General features: G+C 42.5%; 1 protein-coding gene across 3 annotated transcripts in view; it reads right to left on the bottom strand.

Annotated features, from left to right (window-relative positions):
* GATAD2B (GATA zinc finger domain containing 2B) overlaps window positions 1–25393 on the bottom strand; it is a 68739-nt gene that overhangs the window by 762 nt on the left and 42584 nt on the right. For 2 of the 3 annotated variants that reach the window (XM_081025468.1, XM_081025469.1), the window contains exons 2-10: window positions 10945–11280; window positions 5958–6087; window positions 4603–4734; window positions 4166–4297; window positions 3538–3708; window positions 2716–3031; window positions 1451–1653; window positions 615–725; window positions 351–468 (exon numbers count right to left, since the gene is read on the bottom strand). In XM_081025468.1, the coding sequence (XP_080881594.1) occupies window positions 351–468; window positions 615–725; window positions 1451–1653; window positions 2716–3031; window positions 3538–3708; window positions 4166–4297; window positions 4603–4734; window positions 5958–6087; window positions 10945–11279 (1648 nt within the window). In that variant the 5' untranslated portion in view covers window position 11280. The remainder of the gene's footprint in view (window positions 1–350; window positions 469–614; window positions 726–1450; window positions 1654–2715; window positions 3032–3537; window positions 3709–4165; window positions 4298–4602; window positions 4735–5957; window positions 6088–10944; window positions 11281–25393) is intronic. The other variant, XM_081025470.1, reaches the window with a different exon arrangement.

The raw sequence follows: 25393 nt of genomic DNA, 5'->3' as shown, positions 1-25393 counted from the left end.
GATGCAATCACTGTGTCTGCTTTGGCTGCGGGGCTGCTGGCAGTGGAGAAGCAGCCCCGGATCACGGTCGGGACAGGGGAACTTGCTGGTCTGGCCGAAGCTATCAACAACCAATGCCCACCGGGGGGGGGGGGGGGGGGGCACATCAGACATTACATTTCTAACGGCAGAGACTGTCATTTTCACCACCAAAACCCTAGTGCACTGTGCCTGGCATGTAACATGAATTTAGCGAACATTTGTCAGTAACAAAAGAGAGGAGCAGGACCTAAAGAAAGCATAAAACAAAATAAAAGAACAATTCACCCAAAGGGGCTACCGCAGAAGCGAGTCTAACTCGCCCTTCTTACCTGGCATGCCGAGGAGGCCACCTGGCACAGACAGCTGGGGGGCCTGTGCAAAGTTGGAAAGCATGGACCGGGCAGAGGTGGGAATGCCACGCTGGAGGCTGCTCTGGGGCTGTGGAGCCTGCAATGATGAGGAGACAGTGTATCACGACTGCCGTGCGCGAGGTTCAGGGGAAGCAGGGGCACGGGAGTGCAGAAGGTGACTTCCCGCAGGAGACAGACCAAGTTGGGATAAATGGCTGACAAACCCTCGAGAGAAATGCTCACCTGTCGAAGCGTGTGATGTCTCATTATGGTCTCCTGTTTACTGACACTGGACACAGCTGGAGCCGTAGTGGGGGAGAGGGCTGCCTGCTGCTGTAATCGCTGCTCAATTTCCTGTTGGGAGTCATCGGGTCAGGTTGGGCAGGACGGGACCCAATTTCCTAACCAGAAAACCTAGAGGTCGTCTTGTCTCTAATGTTGCCAGCTAGTTGGAAGGATATGGAAAAGGCAAAAGGGTTTGGTGGGGTAGGTGCTTTAAGAGCTCTGGTACAAGTAGCCAACAGGCTTCCCTAGTCAAGGAGTCCACTCACTCCAGGAAAGCGAGCTCTCAGAAGTTGGCTAGAGAGACCTGGGGAGTCGATGAGTTGACCCATGTCATTCAGGCTGAAGGATTACTGAGGTTTCTAACTTTTTCTTTGTCATTTCTTTGTCATAGGTGGACTGCAGATAATTACTTCTCTCAAAGAGATTTCTAATGCAAATACAAATCCCTCCATCCAAATCTGTTTGAGGAGGAAATGAAGCCGAGAGTAGAGGGATTTCTTTAGTGCTGTTAGGGAAAAGCCAAGCGTCTCAAGCCCTCTGTCCCTTTCCCTTAACTTCGGCCACTATGAGCACTCAGTGTGCTCTTACCCAATCAGAAACAATCAAACAGAACTGGGAAGGACATAATGGTAAGAAGGAAGACACCAGAACCGGGCCTCCAGGTTCTAGGAACCGAGATCCAGAAGCCTAAATCCCCAGGACTGTGGAATCACACAAACTCCTCTAAGCTACAGGTGACCACCTTCTGGGCAAAGCCCGCCTGGAAGCAGCTGGGGAGCCGTCCCAGTGCTTACCTGCTCCTGCTGTAGGGCTTTAACAAAAGCATTTTTCAGCCGGTTGGTGTGCTCGGCCTTCAGCGCCTTCTTCTGGTTGGAGGTCATGCACTGCTCACAGAGAATCTTCCCATTCTTCTCCTGCTTCCAGTGAGGGGTGAAGTCTGTGCGGCACTGGGCACAAACAAAGGGTTCGACCCGCAGAAGGGAGGCACAGCTTTTGCCTAGATGCCAACAAAAAGAATAGTCAGCGGTTTCACATTTCCTCCCTCTCTCGTTTCTCTTCATCAAATGAATGTTTTTCCTGGAGTTTATTCTGCTGTATTACAAAAAGAACCCTCTATAGCTTATAAAAGCCTTTTATTTCCTTTGATTGTGACAACATTACTTTAGTGAATTCGGAGAGTACCATCCCCATTTACAAATGAGGAAACTAAGTCTAAGAAACACAGCTCCTAAAAAAAAAAAAAAAAAAAAAGAAACACAGACACAGCTCCTAAATGACAAAGCTGGGACAAGAAGCCAAGTTTTCTGATTTCCTATTTTGTCACAATGAGAAGAGAGTAAGTGTCAATTCCGAGTTCAAGGACTCCAGCTAACTCAGCCAATACGTTAGCTTCTTGCCATCTCCACCTCAGACTGCACTTGTCCTTGTCACACATGTTAATAATCTGAGTTATCAGTGTCTAAATTATTCACGTTGGGATCTGTTTCTGGCCAACATAGAGCCCTTTCGGCACTTTACTATCAGGTGTTCCCCTACGTCCGAATGTTTGGAAATTCAGGCACAGTAACTTCTGTTAGCTTAGACTGTATGATGCTAATACTTTGTCGTCTGGTTCAGTGTTGGTTTTCCAGCTTTTGCGTAGTCATAATACAATGTCTATTTTCTCACCTACAAGTTCACGCCAACTGCAGGGAATGAATACAACAGTGCAGCACAATGCCCCATGAACACTGACATTAAAAATAAGTGTTCTAGTCATCAAATTTTGCATGCATCATGCTAGGTACCATTTTTAAAAAACTAAACAATATCGTGCAAAAAATATACAAGATATACAAAATTCACAATAAAAATATTAGGCCGAAGATACACAGACACACACAGAGCTCTGCTGCTATGCTGCTCCCAGGCAGCCTCTGGGTAAGAAGTGGGAGGCAGTGTGGCCACCTAAGGAGAGGTGCTTCCTAGGACCCGGGCCCTGCGACGCTCTGCCATCAGTCAGTCAGGCCTGCCAAGCTCTTGCTAAGCTACGAAGACGGACCAGGAGACACGGGCCTACCTTGGCTGTCGATGACGCTCTGCACGACCTCTTCCAAGCCGACCATGTAGATGAACTCGCTATTGGCTGCACTGGGCAGGAAGTGCAGCAAAGGGGCAGGAGGTTTGGGAGGTGGAATCTCCAGGAGCGTCTTTTCCAGCTGTTTGCGAAGAGCAAGTTTGGCCGCAGCCTGCGAGTTGGCTGCGTCGGTCATGGCGCCGGGGCTAGGAAGTGGTGAGGACACTCTATTCACGGTCCCTGGCTGGATGTGGGAGGCAAGGTTCATATAGATGGCAGAGGACGTTGTGCGCTGACAGGGGACAGAAGAACTTGACTGCTGAAACAGAGGGAGTGTGGGGTCAGTGGGTGAGTGTGGGAAGGACTGATTCTTGGCTTTGGCAGCAGAAAACTGTTCGATCCTAGTCTGCACTGCTTAGTGTCCCCAAACTCAGACAGAACCAGGAGGTGTGCAACTTCTTCCCTGTAAAGGAACTCCAGCACGGAGGAAAGGAGGATGCTAGCAGTTCTGAGCTGAAACTGCTAAGGGAAGAATAAAGATCGGGGCTGCTTGCTGTCACACACCCGTTACTCCTTATACCCTAGAGCCCTTGATCGCTTTCTGCCAGGCAGATTTAGCTCACTGCTGTCTGCTGTGCAACCTTCCCACTACTACTTTCACAGACTTCGCAATGCTTCTACTTCGGGGACAGCTGTCCAAGCTCCACCAAAGTTAGCCTGTTGTCCTAGAGCTTCTCTTTGTCCGAAACTATAAAATCTACAGGTCCTTTCAACAGGGAAAGCAAATCAAGGATTTCCCTGTTTCCACTCAGGGCTCTCCCTTACCGGCTGGTAATTGATGGCGGGATTCATATTGGGTGTTGTGGTACGGACGAGGCCAGGCTTAGGCGGGCCCCGCTGACCCTGTAGCTGGGCTGGGTTTGGTGCAATCACACGTTGAGACATCAGCATGTGTGGGAGGGTGGTATTGGTCGCTGAACGGATAACACTGTGACCCTGAAGGGGAAGAAGAGGAAAAGAATCCTGGGTGGTAAATGCCTCTCAAAATGCTAAAGAGAAAGCATTGCCTATAATACATAGCTAAGTAGAAACACAGAAACACAGTCAGACTTCGTAATTTTGTCTAATGATCTACGAGATCAATCTACCATCACTGAAACCCTGACGCATGGCTCGGAATTCCCCGGCGTTTTTTGGTCTAAGCTATCTGACCCTATACGGAAAAGGGCTAAGCTGGAAACGTTCTCTAGATAAGAAAAACCACACTGGAGAGATGAGGGTTATTCATCCTTTTCTTGCAGACTGCATCATGCCATAAAAGACCAACAGGACTATCTGTAGTGATAACCCCTCTGTCATAGCTGGGTTCTTCTAGAATCTTCACAGAAGCCCCATCACAGAGAGAGGACAAACAGGGCCCTTTGACGCTGAGATCTCACTATGGGTCCCATACCTGTAACGTTCTCAAATTCTGAGGTTCGACCCCTTGGGCCCCAGGCCGGGAGGGAAGCTTGGATAGGCCCTGTTGTCCCACATGGGCAGGAGATGGCTGAACAATAGATGCTGCATTCTGTACAACTGGAGTCTGGGAGAGAGAAGAGAAAATGAGACAGTGGAAAAGGCTAAAAGAGGTAGAAATCTGGTGTACTTCTAGACTTTCTAGACTTTTCAAATTCTTTGTCAGTGTGAGCTCTTATTGACCAGGAGGAAAAATGAGAAAAAAGAATCAAGGTTTTCACAATTAAGGCTGAAGATTAAATACTCCCTACTCCTAGACTGAAGAACCCGGAAACGACAGAACAGTTAAGCCACGCAGCTGCACGTCCCTAGCGGCCCCTTCTCCAGGCAGTTTCCTCTCCTACCCCAGCCCCTTACCGCTGGGCGTCTCACCTTCTGTACCACGTTCTCCTTCTGCAGCTGACTCTGTCTCAGCTTCTTTAGCAGCACCAGGCGGGCTTCTTCCAGCCGCAGCTCATCCCTCAGCTGCTTGATGAGCTGCTGCCGCTCTTCAATGCCCTTTCCCTAAGGAAACACAGAGACGGTCAGCTAGGGTAGCAGGTGCCCGGAGTCCCTTTTTACAAGATGACCCCTTCTTTTAGGTCTGAAACCTTCATATTCCACAAGAAGAAGTGTCGATGGCACTGTTATCTTTGTGTCCTTGGGGTCTGGCACAGGGCCTGGTATTCAGGAGGCACAGTAAGTCCTCATTTAAAGTCATCAATCGTTCTCGGAAACTGTGACTTTAAGTGACATGACATAGAATGAAGCCAATTTTGCCACAGGTTAATTGATATAAACAAGAATTAAGTTCTTAAGGCATATTTCTGGTTACAAAAGCATCACAAAACTTCTAAATAAATATCAAAACACTTCTAATATTAAATACTGAAATAAATGTGAGCTACATATACATTTATGAAAGATTAATACAAACAAATAAGACTATTGTTTTCAACTGGCTTATTCCACTTCAGGGCTGTGTGGGGCCGGAGTCTATCTCTGGACAGTGGGACCCACACCCACTCAAGAGGGGACAGTGTATACACGCCTCTTAGCCTAACACGTGCATCTTTGGGATGTGGGAGGAAAGTGGAATCCCTAGAGAAAACCCACACAGACATGGGGTGACATGCCAACTCCACACAGACATTGGCGCCGGATGGAAACGGAAGCTTTTTCCCCCCTCATTAACACTGTAAGGAAATGACGCTGAACAAAAAATGATGTTATTGAAGGATTTGTTGTACTCAAAAAATGCTTACAGAATGAAACGAGACCACACAAATGCTAATCAACCAGATTCCTGGCAAAATATAAGAATGGCCAAAGAAAGACATTTCCTTCCTTTAAAATAATGTCTCTAAATCTTTTTCAGCTATGTTTCCTCTAGGTATAGATAAAAATTTAAGGATCCCTCCATATTCGGAAACCTGGGAGAATAGGGAAGGAATCCATCCAGTCAGGAGTTTATTTCATGTGACTTGAATGATGAAATTTTGTTTTCATTTTCCAAAGATATATTATATTGAATACGCTTTTCCAAACAATCTTCTGCACTTGATTCTAACAAGTTCCTCTGGAAGAGCATACCCTTGAGCTTGAGAGTTACTGATAAAGTTTCATCAATGGGTAGTTATTTAGATCCAAAAAGTAAACCGTAAAGAAGAGACTGGGACTCCGACAGAATTAAAGAGGAGGAGCAAGGAACCCCCCTCTCCTGCCCCTATCTGTCTTTTTTCCTTTACCTTAAACATCTCTAGGTTGGCTGCTTTGAGTCTTTCTTCCATTCGAGAGCTGGAACGGGGACTGGAAGCTTCATTATCAGACAAAACAATGACGTCTGGGGATGGAGTTAGCCTTCCTCGATCTGGCTCACTAGACAAGGAAAAAATTAAGTTATTACCAACTGTGAAGGTTCATAGAAAAGTTGAAGAAACTACTTTTCTACACTGAACAAAGAAATCCAAGGGAGCTTAGGTCTGTCCCAATTCACCCAGGGGAAGGCAGAGAACTGAAATCCTGGAATAAAGAAGACACCAAGATGTGATGCTGAAACCTCAGTGAAAATACTTTTCCATCTAAATTTCTCACAGAGGCGACAAAAACACTGGTGTGAGATATGGAAATAAGAGATGAGTGCTCTTATCACACTGACATCACAATTCAGTATTTTCCCTGCAGCTCACTGTCCTTTGGGTTGTCTCATTAGTTATGCAGGGGCTCCAGGAGAGAATGGCCAGAGTGACAGGGGAAGATGGGCAAAGGCAGTAAACCCTAAGCTGTCCACCCCCGCGGGGCACAGGTGATCTGTTGCTAAGGGGGCAGCTCACTAGACCAGTAACGTGGTCCCGGCTATCTGAGGATTTACCAGAAAGGAGGTGATATGACAACTCCCACGGTAGTCTGTCTTGTTCAGAGTTAAGGCAAAAGAAGGTTCTGCTGCCACTGGCTTGAGGGGATGGACAGTGCCATGTAGAATGTCTTCCGCCTTCTGGAGAACTGAAACTCCAGGACTAAATACATGGAATCGCATCTACTTGCCAGAGTTCTACTTAGCACCTTCCCTCGAAAGAAACTGTTTAGAAATTAGTTTGAAATCTATGCCTTCCACATTGGCTTTCCAGAGCCTATTTAGTAAACTAAGAAGATAAAAAATGGCACTCACTGCTTAATTAAGGCCTGGGTAACAAGAATCCTAGAAATTCTAATTGACGTAGGTTCCCAAATCAGTAACCATATCTTCTTCCTCTCCTCTAATTTTTAAAAAAATTTTTAATTAAAGTGTATTGGGGTGACCAGTTAGTAAAGTTACATAGGTTTCAAGCGGACAATTCTGTAACACATCAGCTATGTATCATGCTGGGGTTCACCACCCAGTCTCCTCTAATTTCTTAACTCAAAGTTGTCTTCTTGCCAGACCCTACTTCCTTGAGAGCTTCAAGGTAGCTTGGATACATGGGTCTAAAGCACTGTGTTTTAGGTCTTATTTAAACATGTAGCTCAAACTCTTCACACGCACAGATGGCGACTCCTGAGAGCCTCTTTACCACTTCTGAGGGCTTCTTATCTCAGCTGCTGTTGGCACATACACCTTTTAAACAAGGCACCCTGGGTGGTTGGGATAGGCATTCAATTTCTTAATAGGGTAAAAGTGAGGTACAAAAATCAACCAAATTTAGCTGAAGAAATAGAAGAAGGGGACAGAATAATAAGAATGACTGTCCTGAAGCTATTAAGTCCATCTGAATTTTCTTTATAACAACTGGTCACAGCAGGCTAAGAAGGTGGGGTTACAGAAAAAGAAGCCACTAGAGGGAGAAAAGAACCTTTTATTCTCTACCCTCAAGTTCCTGAAGGAATGGTCAGGTGTAAATAAAGTATTTGAATTCATTTCTTAGGTGACTTCATCACTTCCGTACCCCTTCATCCCCCCACCATCCCTACCATTGACACGGGGGAACAACTTTGAGTTGTGGTAGATTTCTACTCCTTCTACTTGATTCCCTAATGTTTACCACTCTGGTCACAGATACTTGTAAGCTAAGGAATCCTTCCTTGCTCAAATGAGTGCCACCTACTGCTTAGGGAGTGCCCAGCAACAGGACAGGCAGAGACATTCCCGGATGGCGGTTCTGGTGTGGCATTTATTACGGAAGTTGTATCTGAGAACAACGCTAAATGATATTTCATTCCCAGATATAATCAGACCCACATTAAATAGACAGCACAGGTAAAACGAAGCCCAAGTCAAATGTAATTCATCTATTTTTCAAAACTTTGATCTGGGATTTTGGCCATCTTTATCAAACTTTCCAAAGATAGAAATTATTTGGCTACTTTCCTTAACATACGTGACTTACAATATTTGGTGCTCCTAAGTACGAAACCCTACCTGTCAGAGAGGGGTTATTAAAAGCCGGACTTGCTGCTGACATCACTTGTGACTCAGACTGGCAGATGCCCAGAGCTGTAAAATGCCTAATCCTTAACCCGGCAGTAAAAACAGAAAGAAAACTGCCGTTTCTCTGTAGCATTCCAAAATATAAGCAGTACTGGTTTCATGCATACCTTATTTCATAGATACAACTTGCCCAAATGAGGGGGGAAAAAGATAATTGGGCTATGATATGGCTATCATGTCAGAAGCTCCTCCTTTTTCCTGCTTTTAAATTCTTTCCTTCTTTTATCCGTATCAACTAAGCCACCACTGTTCTTCCTGAGCGGTCTATCAATCTTATGCCTCTTATAAAAAGCTTGGAGCTGAGTGGAAATAACTGTCAGTGTATCTGGTGAAAGGGAAGAAGAGGACCTACCATGGGCCAATAGGGCCTATTTTTCCAAGTAGAATGGGGATCTAGATGGTTTACATAAAGCCTCTTTTTCTGGTGACCCTTAAAAACTCCCAGTTTCTAGAGGATCAACTTTCAAAAATTTAGTCCTCTAAGATAAAAGCAATGGTAGGGTTTTCAGGGTAGTCTGACTCTTTAACACAGAATTTTTCTGTGATATTGTACAAATCCAATAGCACTAATGAGCTTTTACCAAAATGTGTAACAATGTTTCTATGAGAATGCATTTTCAGTTCCAATTTGGGACATGAGGACTCCACCTAACATTTTTCCTCCTCTTCCTCCCCAACAAAGCCAAATGAGTCACTAACTCCCAAAGGGAAAATTCTGGGGCAAAAGGGCTGCAGGTGCACGATCTCATTCATCTACTCCCTTTGCCCCAAAGGACCTAAGGATCAATCTACTTTCATAATATTCTGCTGAAACCACCTACAGCTTTCAAGATTTTCTTCTTCTTCCAGGACCACTAGGGAATTTATCTGAAATGTCCTAAGGGATTTTAACGCTATACCAAGAACAATGTTCCCAATGGGTTTTTTGTTTTGTTTTTTTAAAAAAGATAATACTAGGATAATACTAGCAAGTAAACATTAAAAAGTGGATATAGGAAGCCATTCCTCTTTTCCTCCTTTCTTCTTCTTCTTCCATTAGTCCAGCTCCTTAAAGATCCTGCTTTGGAAAAATTCTAGGACCAAGTCCATTGGAGAGCAACTGAACAGCGAAGAGTGATTCTCATGCCTATCAGCTGTTTCTGAACCATAATAAACTGAATGTTCTTAAAACTAAGGTTTGTCTATCCTGGATTCACGGTTGAGGCAGGTTCTACCCTCAGCCAGTTCTAGGTACCTCTTCTTAGTGTGTGCTCCGCTGTTTCAAGTACTCGACTTTCACAGACACCAGAAAAAAAGGCCTGTGAACATGTGTACTTGTGTTGTGTGCGTGAGAGTGAGCACAAGCATGAGTGTACGAGGTGTGCTCAAACAATACGGTGAATGTTTAAACAAAAAAAATTTATTACAGTGAAAGACACATTGCCATTAATCCCCCTCAAAATACACCCCCTCGCTTCAAACACACTCATCCCACCGTTCCTGCCACTTTTTGGAGCAGTTCTGGAAGTCCTCTTTCGTGAGTGTCTTTAGTTGCGCTATTGTGGCTGCCTCAATGTCCTGAATCATTCTGACTCTGGGGAAGAGCCAGAAGTGACAGAGTGCCATATCCGGTAAATAACGTGGATGAGGACACAGTGTAATGTTTTTATTTGACACAAACCGCCATATACCAGAAGCGATGTGTGACACAGAGCGCTGTCATGATGGAGGATGATTTACGGCACACTTTAAAATACACCTCCTCTCAACCGTAGCTCACACCCGACTGACTGCACCAAACAAGCTGAAATGTCACACACTGTCACTAAGGTTCCACATGCCGCTTCCCATGTGGAAGATCTCTGCCTTTCCATTGGATGGCACTCGGCAGCAGCATTCACTGTATTTTGTGATCACAACAGAAAAGCTCCATGTCACACATCACTTCTGGAACGGCAATTTCTGTCAAATAAAAACATTACGGTGTGTCCTCATCCACCTTATTCACCAGATCTGGCACCCTGTGACTTCTGGCTCTTCCCCAAATTCAAAATGATTCAGGACATTGAGGCAGCCATGACAGTGCAACTAAAGACACTCATGAAAGAGGACTTCCAGAACTGCTCCAGAAAGTGGCAAGAACGATGGGATGTGTGTGTTTGAAGTGAGGGGGAGTATTTTGAGAGGGATTAATGGCAATGTGTCTTTTACTGTAATAATTTTTAAAATTTAAACATTCACTGTATTGTTTGATCACACCTTGTATATGCACAAGCAAATGTGTATGCATTATGTGGGGGTTGGGGAAAGTGGCACAAATGAAGCAAGACTATACAGAATTACCACATGAAGATAATTTCCTTGTTGACAAAAGAAAAGCTGGGCCCATGTTTTCTGATGTAATAAAAGCTGGGACTCCACAATAAATACATCCTAAAACTCCTGGGATGATCTGGAAAAAAGAATGTTTTTTCCTCCTAAAATGGCCCTAAGATTACAGTGAAAGCGCCTATTAACTCACTTGTACTTGGGATATCAGCTCTACAGTGCCTCCCCTATCCAGAAACGACCACTTTATCTTAAGGGTAAGAACTATGATTCTCTGCATGCTAAGCCAATGTCTGAAGCACCTGGTTTCAACAGGAAATGAATGAGAGGAATTCAAGGTCAAGCCAGATGGCATAGATATGTCTTCTTTCAAGAAACGTTAGGATGAAAAACACCCTCTCCTTGGAATGTGTTCCATTTTCCTAGGCTTAGGTTACAAGCAGCCCTCTTGCTGGAGGCCCTACCTTCGTCTGGCACTCATGTCCACGGGCTCCTCGTTGATGTTCTCCTTGCCTGGCCGTCCGGCAGGCCTGCTGTCCCCATGAGGCCTCAGGTTCCCGTTGAGCTTCTCTTCGTAGCCTTTGACGCCACTGCCATCCTGCTTGGTGGGTAACTCGTGCGGCACCTCAAGATTTGCCAAATCCTTCCGTTTGAGCAGTGCCAACATTTTCAGGCGCTCCATGGCCTCGTGCCCCTCCATTTTCAGCCGCTTGGCCAGGACATCGTCTCGCTCATCTGCAGGGTCAAGGCTCCGCTTTAGCAGGTTCAGGCGAAGAGCATCTTCTGTCATTCTATCCATCCTGCGGAAAGAAAACGGCGAGTTAGAGCAGAGTAAGTCCCTTACACAGTCTGCAGAGAAAGAGGGGGGCTGGTAAAGGTACGAAGAACCACAGACATATGCATGGAAGTTCAAAGTTAAATTTCTACTCTCCCTGTATCTTCCTAGAAAGAAAAGAAACTACAAACCTTGCCTCGTCATTGAGGTCTTTACTGGATAGATTCCTGAAACCAAACAGCAACCTCACCTGGATGGTCCATTAAGAGCCTACATCTCTCAAAAATAAGACATTCTTCTGTGACTGGCTTTCTGTGCACGCATGCTCAAAGTCAGACACTTTGGTTTTACTCTCAGATCAAATTTGTCTCCTGGAAAAAGACTCATGAATGGTAAGGTCCTCATGTCACGCACACTGTCTTAAATTGGCCCATCTTGCGAATGGAGAACTATGAGAAAGATGATCAGACAAAGGCACCTAACAGCAAGCCTCAGTTGTCTGGACAGAGCAAGGATCAGAGGGACCCACTGTTGTCTGACCTGTTATATACAGACCCAGCTTCAGTACCATGAGATACTTGGCTTTGCTGAATGAAGAACTCAGGTAGTTAGGCTGATACGAGGTAATATTTACTCAGGCAGCAAAATTATTAAAGGCAAGCTAATTATTTTCCCTCCTCACTTTGTTTTTTTACACTAACAAAATCTAAATGCAGAATTTCTGCAACACTTTTATATCCAGGGCTGTTTTCCTGGTAGGAAATAGCAATGAGGCAGTGGAAAGAAAAATTTTTGAGTCATAGAAACATAGGTTCAAACTGCTACTTACTTTTACAAGGACAAATATTTAATAAGTTACTTTACCTCCCCAAGTCTCAATTTCATCTGTAAAAATGGGCGCTTCGAAAGTACTACATACATTTTGCCATAATAAAACTTTTTTAAAAATCCAGTGTAACAGAGACTGACTAAAAGCGGCACAAGCGACCTTTTTAGGGTGATGGAAGTGTTCTAAAACCGGACGGTGGTGATAGCTGCACACTCTGTAAATTTACTAAAAAAATAAAATCACTGAACCATACTTAAATTATACTCCAACAAAGCTGTAAAAGTAATGTTAGAGGCAAACTTGTCACACAGAAATTCCTCTACAAGAAGCAAAACAAAAATTCTGTAAAATGAGTGTTGTATGTTGTCTTTTAAAGCCTAACCAACCTTTCTGGTTTCTTCTGGGCTACTAGTGGTGACAGCTAATATTTCCTAAGTAGCTACTTAAAAGCCAAACATGCTACTGGGCACCTTATCATGTGTTCTTATTTAACTTCTTCTCAACAAATTACTAAGAGGTAGTGTCCCTACTTTAACAGGTGGGAAAAAGTGTCAAATCAACTATCCCAAGACTGCACAGCTTCAGATAGTGAATCTAGAATTCCAGCGCTGGTCCTGTTCACTTCAAAAACTTACTATACAGTACATCTCCCTGCTCAGAGGGAGACAATCTTAGGAAGCAGTGTTGTACAGTCACGTGGTTACACATCCATCCATCCCTGCATTCCCCCCAACCCTAAATACTAAGTACATACTATACGCCAAGTTCAGGGTTAGGTGCTAAGAATAAAGGTGAAAAAAAAGACTAGGTTACTGACTTTAAACAACTTCATTCAGATAGAAGATAGATGTGCATGCATGTAACTGCACACCTGGAAGTTCACACAACTCATTTTCTCTGCCTTCCTATATCCTGCTTTTCTTCCTTGTATTTCAGTGAAGAAACTTCAACTCATCCAGAGGCAAAAGCTAAAGCCTGGGGATCATCCTTGACTTTTCCTGACTTTTAAACCTAAGTCACCAAGTCCAAACAATTCCTCCGAGCGTGAAGGAGAAAATATGCAGCCCTGGCGTGTTGCTGCTGGCAGCCGCCTTGTGACCAAGAGGGAAGGCAGCTCGCTGCAGCAGGCACTGAGATGGGAGCTAATTATATAGCTGTGCCACCAGATCAACCTACCCTAAAGCTAGTCTCTGGGTTCTTGTTACATAGGCCAATAAATTCCCTTAAGTCAGTGTGAGCTGGGTTTTCTGCTCCCTAACCTGAAAATACCCTAACAGGAAACTGTTAGAAGAGCCAACGCGAAATCAAGGTGAAGCTGTCCAACAGAAAGGTGGATACATGGCACACAAGCAACAGAGCTCGAGCTCTGGCCAGAATTGGAGATAAATATTTTAACACGAAAAGGCGGTAATTCAAGTAATATATGAGGATGAGTGAAACAACTAGGAAAAGATGAATATATAGGCAGAAGGAAAAGGGCCAAAGAGAGAACCATGCCAAACCTACATTTAAGGGTTAGTTGGTCAGAGAGCTAGGGAAAAACTAGGAAAGCATGACATGTAAACGCATTAAAGCAGAGTTTCAAGAAGAGAGTAAATTGTGTCTAACAATTACAGTAAAAACATGCCCAGTTTTACATGTACTGTCGACTGTTGTAAAAGATAAGAATGGCCAGATGGGAACGCAGCTCTAGACCCATGCTTGTCATGTTTTCGACTCTGTTAGCCCCCACACCAAAATCCAAGTCTGCAAAAACCCTCAGGGGATCCTGAGGGAAGTGAGTGCAGGGAGAAGTGTGAGCAAAATGAATTCTCATCTACTGACTGCCTGCTATTTACTAAGCAATGTACAAGGTCCTTTGTATTTGCTCTCACCTAATCACATCAGAGGAGTACCAGAAATTTAAATTGTCAGCTAAGATAAAAATCCTCCAATCCTCACAAAAGATGAAATGTAAGTCTATAATAATAAAACATGACTTTAAAAGTTTAAAGTAGCAATAGTCTAAAAAACCATGTTACTTCATGAGTTCTCAGTTTTTATACTGAACAAGACAAAGCAGTCCTTACAAAGCAAAACAGTATTTCTTTAACACATAAAAAGTAAGTTTTAAAAAAGTATGTTGGTTTCAAAATTCTAAGTAGCAATAAAAGTACTTTCTTAAAAAAATACATCCTTCTCAGAAAATTAATAAGCACAAAGTATTTTTCATTAGTATCAGGTGTACAAAACAATGTAATAGCTAGAAATTTACACCCCTCACACAGTGAAAACCCCCCCAATCTACTGCCCCTCTGACATCGTATACAGCTGTTACAATTCCACTGCCTCTATTCCCTATGCTGTACTCCACATCCCGTAGGACTACACACACACACACACACACACACACACACACACACACACACACACACACAATTATAGTTGACATTCAATGCTATCCTACTTCAGCTTCAGGTGTACAGCGCAGTGGTCAGGCAGCTACACAGCCTATGAAGCCCTGATAAGCCCAGCGCCCATGTGGCACCCTACATAATCTTTACAACACTGTTGATTATATTCCCCATACTGTATTTCACATCCCCATGACTATATTGTGTCCACTAATTTGCTCTTTCTAATCCCTTTATCTTCTCCCCCATGCCCCCATCCCGTCTAGCAACCATCGGTTTTTCCCCCTATATCTGAGTCTATTTGTTTTGTTTGTTTATTCTGTTCCTTGGATTCCACTATATTTTCATTTCTTGTTTCCACTATTTTTTCTTACCGATTTCTCTCTCTCTGACCCATCCTCTGAATGGCTGCAATGTACAGCTGAGACTTTTATTGCTGTACACATTGAAGAGACTGCGTGTTCTCTTCATTATAAAATATTTCAAGCATGGAACTAAGTACAGAGGATAATAAACAAAGGTCAAATCTTAATATTTTGTCCCTATTTTATTTTTTAACTCAGTTTTTTATTTTAAGATAATTATACGTTCATATGAAGTTTTAAGAAATAATACAGAAAGATTCCATGTACTCTTTACCTAGCTTCCCCCAATGGTAACATCTTGCAAAACTATCACATGATACCATGACCAGGATATTAACATGGATGTAATCTACAGATATTATTCCGATTTCCCCAGTTTTACTTGCATTCGTGTGTACTCAGTTCTCCACGTTATCACACTTGCAGGTTCACCTACCCACCACAGGCAGCACACAGAACAGTTCCGTCGCCTCAAGGACCCCCCATGCTCCTCCGCTATGACCCCACCTCCCTCCCCCACCCCCAGCCACCGAAGCACACCCCCAACTTGGGTGATCACTAATCTGTTTTCCCTATCTAAAGTTCTGTCTTTTCAAAACTACTATATGACTGGAATCATATACAGTATACAACTCTGGAACTGGTTTTTCCACTCCGCGTAACTCCCTTGAGAGTCACCCTGTGTGGCCTGTACCAAGTCTGCTCCTTTTTACTGCGGACTCGTGGGCCGTATACGGATGAGGCGCATCTACTCACCTGCTGAAGGACAACTGAGGTGTTTCTAGTTTTCTGCTGTAACAAATAAAGCTGTTACAAACATTCACAAATTCCTATAAGAACGTAAGTTTTCATTGATCTGGGAAAAATGCCCAAGAGTGTGACTGCTGAGTTATATGGCAAATGAATATTTAGTTTTGTAAGAAACTGCCAATCTGTTTTCCAGAGTAGTGTACCACCCTCCATTCCCACAAGCAATGTGTAAAAAGTCCAGTTGCTCCATATCCTCCCTCACTAGCATTTGATGTTGTCACTGGTTTTCACTGGGGCCATTCTGACAGGTGTATTGTGATGCTTACTGTGGTTTTAGCTTGCACCTCCCCAGTGGGTGCCATGTGGCCAGCAATGTGGCCATTGCTTCGTGTTTACTGCCATCTGTAAATCCTCTTTTGTGAAACTTCTGTTCAAGTTTTTTGCCCATGTTCTAACTGAATTGTTTTACTGTTGAATCTGGGGAGTTCTTTACATATTCTAGACACTAGTCATTTGTCATATATGTAGCTTCCAAATTTATTTTTGGTGAAATTAAACATTACAGATACAGTTGAAACACCCTGTGTAACCCTGTATAACTTCACCCTCAAACTATTCTCGACCGTCTCTCCTCCCTCCCAGAGAAAAGCATTATTAGGGATTCATTATCATTCTCATGAATATTTTTATAAGTTTATTTCACATATATCCACAAATAATATATAGTATAGTTTGTTGTTTTTATAAATTGCATTTTAAAGTAGCTCTTATACACATCCTTTTTTATTTTGCTTATCAATTATTTAATTTTTTAATATTTAAAATTTACCCAGATAAATGCATGAAGTTCTAGTTCATTTTTTTAACTGGTGTGTAGAACTCCATAGCAAAATACACAATTTAATAATCCATTCTCTAGTTCAACAGTTAGGCATCAATTTGTATTAGGCTGGTACAAAAGTAATTGTGGTTTAAAAGGTTAAAAATAATTGTAAAAACTGCAATTACTTTTGCATCAACCTAATAGATGTTAAATCAGTGCTGCCATTTTCCACTTCTAGCCAAGGTGATGTAACACAGGCTGGATTTACCCTCCCACCTGAAGTAACAACAACAAAACCAACAAAATACATGAACCAAAGGGTTCAAGACACTGGACATCTGGCAACAAAGGACAGTGATCCCAGAGGGACAAGAAACAACCGAGATGAGTCCTACAACTACCCCCGTTTATTGCCTTAAGAGAGCTTCTAGAACATGGTGTGGGGAGGGGGAAATGAGGTGGAGCCAGGCAGGTTCCTGAATTGAAGAGAAGAGATGGAAATGAGTGCTGTGAGACAAAGGCAGCTAGATTTCAAAAATGACAGAATACCACAGACCTGAGAATGCAGAAAGATGGCTATGATTTTTAAAAGCCAGCTAGATATAAGTTTTGAGGAGCATGATGAGAAACTGGAATCTTCCACACACTGCTGGTGGGAACGGAAAATGGAAAACAGTTGAAGTTGGCAGTTCCTCACAAAGTGAAACAGAGTTACTGTATGACCCAGCAATTTCACTGCTAGGTATCTACCCGAGAGAACTGAAAACATCATCTCCACACAAAAATTTGTATATGAATGTTCATAGCAGCAGCATTATTCACAATAGCCCAAAATTGGAAACAACCCAAATGCCCATCAACTGATGAATAAACAAACATGGCGTATGTCCACAGAGTGGAATATGTGGAATATTCCACATTCATAAAAAGTAAAAGCATTGAGGTATTACAACATAGATGAACCTTGAAACATTATGCTAAGTGAAGGAAGCCAGGTCATAAAAGGCAGTATGTTGTATGATTCCGTTTATATGAACAGTCCAGAATAGGTTTGGAATAGAATGGAAACAGAAGGTAGCTTAGTGGTTACCTAGGGCTGAGCAGAGGGGCAAAATGGGGAATAACTGCTAATGGGTAGAGGGTTTCTTTTTTGGGTGATCAAAATGTTCTAATCTTCGATTGTGGTGATAGCTGCACAGCTCTGTGAATGAATGTACTATAACCACTGAATTGTACACTTCAATGGGTGGATTTTATGATATGTGAAATATATCTCAATAAAGATGTTTAAAAAATACAATGGACGATATTAACAGCACGTTTGATATTACAGAAAAAAAAGATTAGTGAACCAGAAGACAGCAATAAAAATCATCCAAAATCAAACAAATAAATAAATAAGAAGAGCATCAGGGGACTAAGGGACAACTTTAAGCTGCCCAATACACAGATAACTGGAGTCCCTTAGAGAATGGACAGAGAGAGAGAGTGGACCAAAAAAAATATATAAAGAAATCATGGCCAAAAATGAATAAACAATGAAAACTATAAACATACAAATCCAAGAAGTTCAAGAAACAAAGAAAACCATACCAAGGGATGTCATAATGAAATGGCTCAAAACTACAACAAAATCTTAAAAGCACTGGGGAAGGGGTGGGGGTGGTAACGTTATATGAAGACAAGAATAATACATCAGATTTTTGGTTAGAGACAATGCAAAAGAGAAGACAGCAACATCTTTAAAATACTGAAAGAAAAAACCAGACAACCAAGAACACCATACCTGGCAAAATGTCTTTCAAAAACAAGTCATTTTAAATTTCCTTTATCAATCTTCTTTACAATTTGTATTTATTTGTATCTTAAAAAGTTCCTCTGATTACACCTCAAAGATTATTTTGTCTGCTATTAATATGGGGACACCAACTTTCTGCTTAGTATTGCCTAGAACGTCTTTTTCCATTCTTAACTTCACCATCCATGCCTTCTTGACAGTATCAACCTGGATTTGTTTTTCCATTCAATCGGATAATCTGTTTCTTCAGCTGGCTAGTTTAGTCCATTTCCATTTAGCATGATTACTAATATATCTGGTTTTATTTCTACCATATTCTGTTCATTGTACTACCTTGCTTGTTGTTCTGTGCTTCTTCCTTGGACATATTTCACTTAGCATAAATGCCCTCAAGGTCCATCCATTTTGTCACAAATGGCAAGATATCCTTCTCTTTTATGGCTAATATTCGTGTGTGTTTGTTGTGTATTATCTTCACCAATTCATCTACCAATGGACACTTAGGTTGCTTGCATGTCTTGGCTACTGTAAATATTGCAGCAAAGAACTGAGGCATATCTTTTCGAGTTAGTGTTTTCGTTTCCTTCAGATAAATACCCAGAAGAGGAATTACTGGATCATATCATAGTTCTATTTTTAATTTTTTGAGGAACCACCATAGTGTTTTCCACAGTGGCTGCACCAGTTTGCAATCTCACCAACAGTGCAGGAGGGCTCCCTTTTCTCCAGCACTCACTTCTTGTCTTCTTGGTAACAGCCATCCGAAAGGGTGGGAGATGGTGTCTCACTGTGCTTCTGATTTGCTTTCCCCTGACAATTAGTGATGTTGAGGGCCTTTTCCTGTATCTGTTGGCCATCTGTGTGTCTTCATGGCAGATATTCTTACTCTCCTTTACCAGTTTCTTCTCATCTTCCTAACTTCTAACTGCAGGAGTGCCCTTGGGCTCAGTCTTGTACTTTTTCTTCATTTGCACTCACTCCCCACATCAGCTCATCTAGTCCATTCCTATGGCTTGGAATAGCATCGTTATGTTAACCCTCAAATTTATGTTCCTAGCCCTCAGCTCTCCTCTAATACCCTCTCTCTCTATTCAGCTGCCTGACATCTCCATTTGGGTGTCTAAGAGACATTTTATGAAATTAGGTACAAAACCGAATTCCTGAACTCCCCAGTTAAAAACTTTCTCTTCCACTAGTGTTTCCTGCCCAGGTCAGTAAATGTCACCACCATGCAACCAGTTGCTCAAAACCAAACCCTCTGGAGTCATTCCTGGTTCCTTTTCCTCACACCAGACGCACATTCCACCTGTAAATGCTGTCAGCACTATCTTTCACATAGATTTTAAATCTGACCCCTTCTCACCACTTTCATGTTATTATCTTAGTCCAGTCCAAGCCATCGTCTCCTGCCTAGACTACTGACATCCTTCTTTTAAACTCTGCTTTCACTCGTGCTCCTCTTCCGTCTATGATCCATACAGAAACCAGAATGATCTTTCTAAAATTTAGGTCAGATCATTTCAACTCCTTTGCTCAAAATGCTTTAATGGTATCTGTGGTGGTTTACAATGTCCCCCAATATTCTTTGAAACTCTTCACATCAAGAGGTGGGGGGTTGATGTCCTCTTCCCTGGAAGCGGGGCGGGTCTGTGACTGCTCCAAGCCGTAGAGGACAGAAGCAGTGCTGGCCGACTTCTGCCACTGGGTCATAAAAACCACGCAGCTGCTGGCCTCCTCTGCTGGAGCACTGAAGGCTGGAGGCCTGAATTGCTTCCCGAGAGGGACACCTACCTACCCGAGGCCAGCAAAGCTTCAGGGAGCGGTCCCACGTGGACACTTCAGATGGCAGTCCTGAGTTACCGCAGCCCGGGCACCAGAAATTAAGTGAATGAGCCCTCAGATGCTTCCAGGGCCCCACGAACACGTCGTCCCAGTTCCTGCATCTTCTCCACTGCAGCCCCAGACACTGTGACGCAGAAAGCCATCACTGCCGAGCCTGATTTAAATTCATTCCTGGCCCACAGAATCCAAGAGCACAATAAAACACTGTTTTAAGTTACTACATTTTGGGGTCATTTGTACATCCGAATAGCATCCTGAGTCTTGACCATAGTCCGTAAGGCCTCGCACAATTAGCCCGCTACAGTCTGACTTCATATTTCCTTACTAGCCGCCCATCACACGCTTCCCAGTCATTTTAGCCTCCTCGTTCTCCCCCATAGCACATGGTTTGCTCCCTTCTTTCCATCTCGGAGAGCCTTTCCCTAACGCATAACAAACCAACCCAAAACATAGCACTTTTCATCATTACTGTCACTCCCTTACAATGCTTTATTTACTCTTCATGGTAATTATTACCACCTGACACCGTTTCCCGGAAAATAAGACCCAGCCGGACCATCAGCTCCAATGTGTCTTTTGGAGCAAAAGTAAAATAAGACCGGGTCTTATATTAATTTTATATTAATTTTTGCTCCAAAAAACACATTGGAGCTGATGGTCCGGCTGGGTCTTATTTTCCGGGAAACACGGTATGTTATGTTTGAATTGGTTGGTGTTTCCCACCCACTAAATGTATGTTCCTTGGGTTTGGTTTTGTTTTCTATTCAGCGCTTGGCCCATAATACGTACTACAGAAAAACCTGAATAGAGGACCATAATCTGCATTTTTAAATATTCTACTTGGTTCTTTTTAAAAATGTGTCTCCCCCAAAGTATTTTTTCTTCTCTTTTCCAATTTTTGCATTTAATAGTTTAAATGTACTTATTTTACGGATTACAGTGAATGGATCTATTATCTGAAGTTCTCAGTTCCTGCTGCTTTTTATATCTGTGACTATTGTTCATGGTAAATGAACTGTCTTCCTGTGCTTTCGGTCACTTTTTAACTGTGAGCCTTGCCTTCACTGGGAATCCTGTGTGGCTCAGATTGTGGATCTGTTCCGCCAAAGCGGTTTTTCATATGTTTCTGCCAGTTACCCCAAGGGTAGAAAGGGTTCTGCATAATTTTTTTTTTTTCATTTCTTGGCTTGGGGAATTTCAGATGAAAATAATTTAAACCCATATGTGAGCAGGCCCATACTTAAATTTCCAGGGGCCATTCCCAGTCACCCCGAGTCAGAGCCCAGTCTGAGACAGAAAAGTTTCCTTGAACTAGGGAATGGAATTTTTTTGTTTTTAAAGGAGTGCGCAGCCCACACTTGCCCATGTGGGAATCGAACTGGCCACCGTGGTGTCATTAGCACCATGCTCTAACCACCTGAGCTAACTGGCCACCCGGGATGGAATTTTTTTATGGTCATTTCCTTTCCCTGAGCAGGAGCCTCTAAGGCTCCCAGCTTTCTACAGGGATTCTCCTCTCTGCCTCTGCTCCATCAGGCTAATGCTTTGTCTCTAGACCCCTCCTGAGCATGAGAACCAAGTCTCTCGCTTACTAAGACCAGAATAGCTTCCAGAAGCGCGACGCACGCCACAGCATGAAGTCACATGCACGCTGCTCATTTTCAGTTACCTTTTCATTTGTGGCCCCTGAGGATTTTCCTCACTACTTTCAGGCTCAGATATGCATTTAAAAGGAAATTTGGTTTTATTTTTTCTCTTAAGTTTGTTATATTTTATCCAGCATTACTAGGTGCCTTTTAATGAAAATGCAAAGTTTTAAGGTTACTTGATCTGTCATACTCCAGACTCAAAAATGATGGCCTGGAAGCTTATCATTTATTTTCATAATAACTAGTTCAGTATCTTTTTAGAGCAGATAGGTATCCCAGCTTAAGATAAACAAAATAACTCCACAGACTGCTAATTGCCAAGAGGAAAATATACCTCAACAATGGAGAGATCTTGCTGTCACCTATGCCCAGAGATTAAACTTGGCAGTGCCAACAGTGCGACAACTGGGTACTATGTACCTCCTCATGTATGTATAGTATGAAGCACACAGTATCTCCACACATGAGATGTTTCTGCCAAAAACATAACCTTTACACTGAAGTCCAGTTTACAGAAAATACAGAGAATCAGAGAACAAGCTAATTGATACCATATGGAAACAATCTGACAAATCTACAATGTAGAACATGTTGCAAATCAATGAGCCTGGTCTCTTCAAATGTTGATATAAAAAAGGCAGAGGGAGTGAAGACTGTTCTAGATTAAGAGACACAGACATACCAGTGCAATGCATTGTATTTGATTGGACCTTGGTTTAAAAAGAAAAGCTACAAAAGATATTATGGAGAACTGGGGAAATTTCCAATGAACTGGGTGTATTAGAGAACATTAGGGAACTTGTTAATTTTGTTAGGTGTGATAATGGTATTGTGGTTGAATAGGAAACTGTCATTTTATGGAGAAGCAACTATATTCTGTTTTAACCAATGACCACAAAGTTGGCTTAAGCAATACCAATCTGTTATCCTATAGTGGAAGTCAGAAGCTGAAATGGGTCTCACTGGGCTAAATTCAGGGCATCGGCAAGGCTTCTATATTCCTTCTGGAGTTTTTAGAGGAGAATCCATTTTCTTTCCTTTTCCATCTAGAAACTGCCTGTTTCCCTTGGCTCTTGGCCATTTCTCCATCTTCAAAGCAAAGCCCTCTCTTCTTCATGCTGCCATCTTTCTGACTCTCTTCTGCCTTTTTCCATTTTAAGAACCCTTGTGATTTATACCGGGCCCAGCTGGATAATCCAAAATAATCTCCCTATTTTAAGGTCAGCTGATCAGCAACCTTAAAATGCACCTGCTATCTTAATTCCCCCTTGCCATGCAACTAACATGTTCACAGGTTCTGGGAATTAGGATGTGGACATCTTGGGGGAAGGGGCATTACTCTGCCTAACACAGGAATCTTCAGTATTTAGAGATAAAATATAAAACTTTTGTTGAAATGGTTCAGGAAAAATATGTGTATGCTACATATTTAAACATTTTCAATTTTTTTAAATTGAAAAGTTAGTGTTTTCATTAAAAAAGAAAAGAAAAAGAACAGACTCCTTTCTCAAAAGGAAGCCTTTAATTTGACCACAAAGAACAGGACAATAATGTGGCGGAAGAATAGGATAGTGTGTGACATTCAGCTGAGTAGCAATATTAAATAGGGACGTGCACAGAGCCCGCCTGGTGCTACGGACATGGTTACCTGCTGGGTCTGCCGTTTGCAGGGGATGAAGTCGCTCTATACTTGCTGCTGACAGGGGTCTCACCTGAAGAGTGAGGTCCTTCTCTATGTTAGCTGTCACAATCCTACTCATTGCCTTGGGGGGGAAAGCACATCATTTAAGAAATCTGGACTCCTCAGTGTCTTGTTTTACATTTAAAAAGGAATAAATAGTATGCTTTATAATTCTTTACAAACATAACTTTAAAAGTAAATGTGGCTCTGGCTGCCTTTGCTACAGTGTCTATCCTCTCCGAGAAGAAAGATCCCCTCTTCTACACAGGCACTAATAAAACTAGCTGCACCCGATAACATTTTCGTGTTGATAAAATTTGTAAAGGTTAGTCACCAAATTCACGCTATTCAAGTCAGAAAGTGGAGTGGTACAAAGGAACGAGAGAGAGAGATTGAGAGAATTCAGGCTATAGAAATCTATGGGGTTCAGAATAGGATAGCCCTGGTAAATAAATCCTTTTGACATGTGCAAACAGGAAATGCTAAAACCATCACCCAGTCTCATATTTGAAGAAAAGGCAATTCCTGGTTTGCTTTCTGCCATTGGGAGGTATCAATCAGCGAGAGGGCTAAAACCTATTCACTCCCATGTAATACTTTAAATAATTCCAAATTAGATAATCCAACAACACAGAAAGAAGGTTAGAGAAAGTAAGAACCTCTGTCTCACTGAAGGGGTCAAGTGCTCCTCAAATCATTCAGTTCTGAAGCACCTCACATAGCATGTAAGGAATACAAGTAAAGTGAGGGTGAAGGCAAGGACCACAGAGCAATCAGAAACCTCGAGGTGTGTTCACCCCCAAATAGAGAAGAAGGACCTAGTAATAACAATGCTAAAATGCGGAGGAGCTCAAGAACAGGATCTAGGTCCCAGACGAGGCAGGTTTGATTTCTTCCCCCTTCCTACATGATTTTTCTTGCTTCTGCCTCGTGAGTTATACTAACGTGAGGAGGTACCCTTTCCTTTACCAACCTTATTCCTTCTCTTGCATTCCATATTTATAATAGACACCATCATTCCCTTTGATCAAGTTAGAAACCCTGAAGTCATGTGAGATGACTCCTTCGACATATAATTTTTTCATAGATTCTACTAAACATAATTTCCCCGATTTTAACCTGGTATCAGGCTTTATCCTGTAATCAATAGCTGTCGATCTAACAATCGACAGCATCTTTTTTTTCGTATTAGCTCATAAAATACTGATGCATCTTAAAGTCAATGGTATGCCATCTCAGATTCCACAAAATACAGTATTTCTGAAATACCTGTTACTATTATTAGAATTATTCTAGGCACCGAGGATACAATGTTGAACAGTCCGTCCTTACGGACCCAACATTCTAGTGGGGTAAAGACAGTAAGTAATACACACATGTGAAGTCGTAGTGACAGACACCTTGAAAACAGGCGTAAGAAGGAGACAGAATATTAGAAATGGGAAAAGCCTATTTTTAAAGGCAGTTGGAAAGTCCTGTCGAAAGAGCCCATCTGAGTTCAGTGAGGAAGTGAGCTATGCATGTATCTGGGAGAAACTTAACAGGAGGAGGTACCACCAAGAACTCTGCCTAAGTCTGTGCTTAGTATGTACAGAACGACAATAAAAAGGTGATGATGAAGTGACACATCCAGCGGAAGGAAATGAGGCAGGAGAGGGAACCCAGGGCCAAATCACGTGTGGTCTTGAATCACAAGACTCAGTTCGGATATGCCTTGAAAGAAAGGCCACGCGCAACGCTGGTGTCCTGATGTGAAACATGAGAAAGAGCAGCAAGGATGACCCCAGGGCTCTTCCCTCTATACCCCTGAATGGTGGTGCCTTTTGTGAAAATGGCGAACTTGGCATGTTTGGAATGAAAATGAAAAGGGGCGTTTTCACATGGTAAGTTTGAAATGCCTGTTAGACATAATCCTAGAGTTAAGAGAAGTTTGGGATGAAGATACAAACTCAGGAGTCATAAACATAGAGACAGAATTTAGAGTCATGAGGGCAGACAAAAATCATTT

This window comes from Rhinolophus hipposideros (genome assembly GCF_964194185.1).
Source record: "Rhinolophus hipposideros genome assembly, chromosome: 19".
NCBI classification, from domain to species: Eukaryota; Metazoa; Chordata; class Mammalia; order Chiroptera; family Rhinolophidae; genus Rhinolophus; species Rhinolophus hipposideros.
Note: the sequence above shows the minus strand (reverse complement) of the source record. Positions and strands in the feature narration are given on the sequence as shown.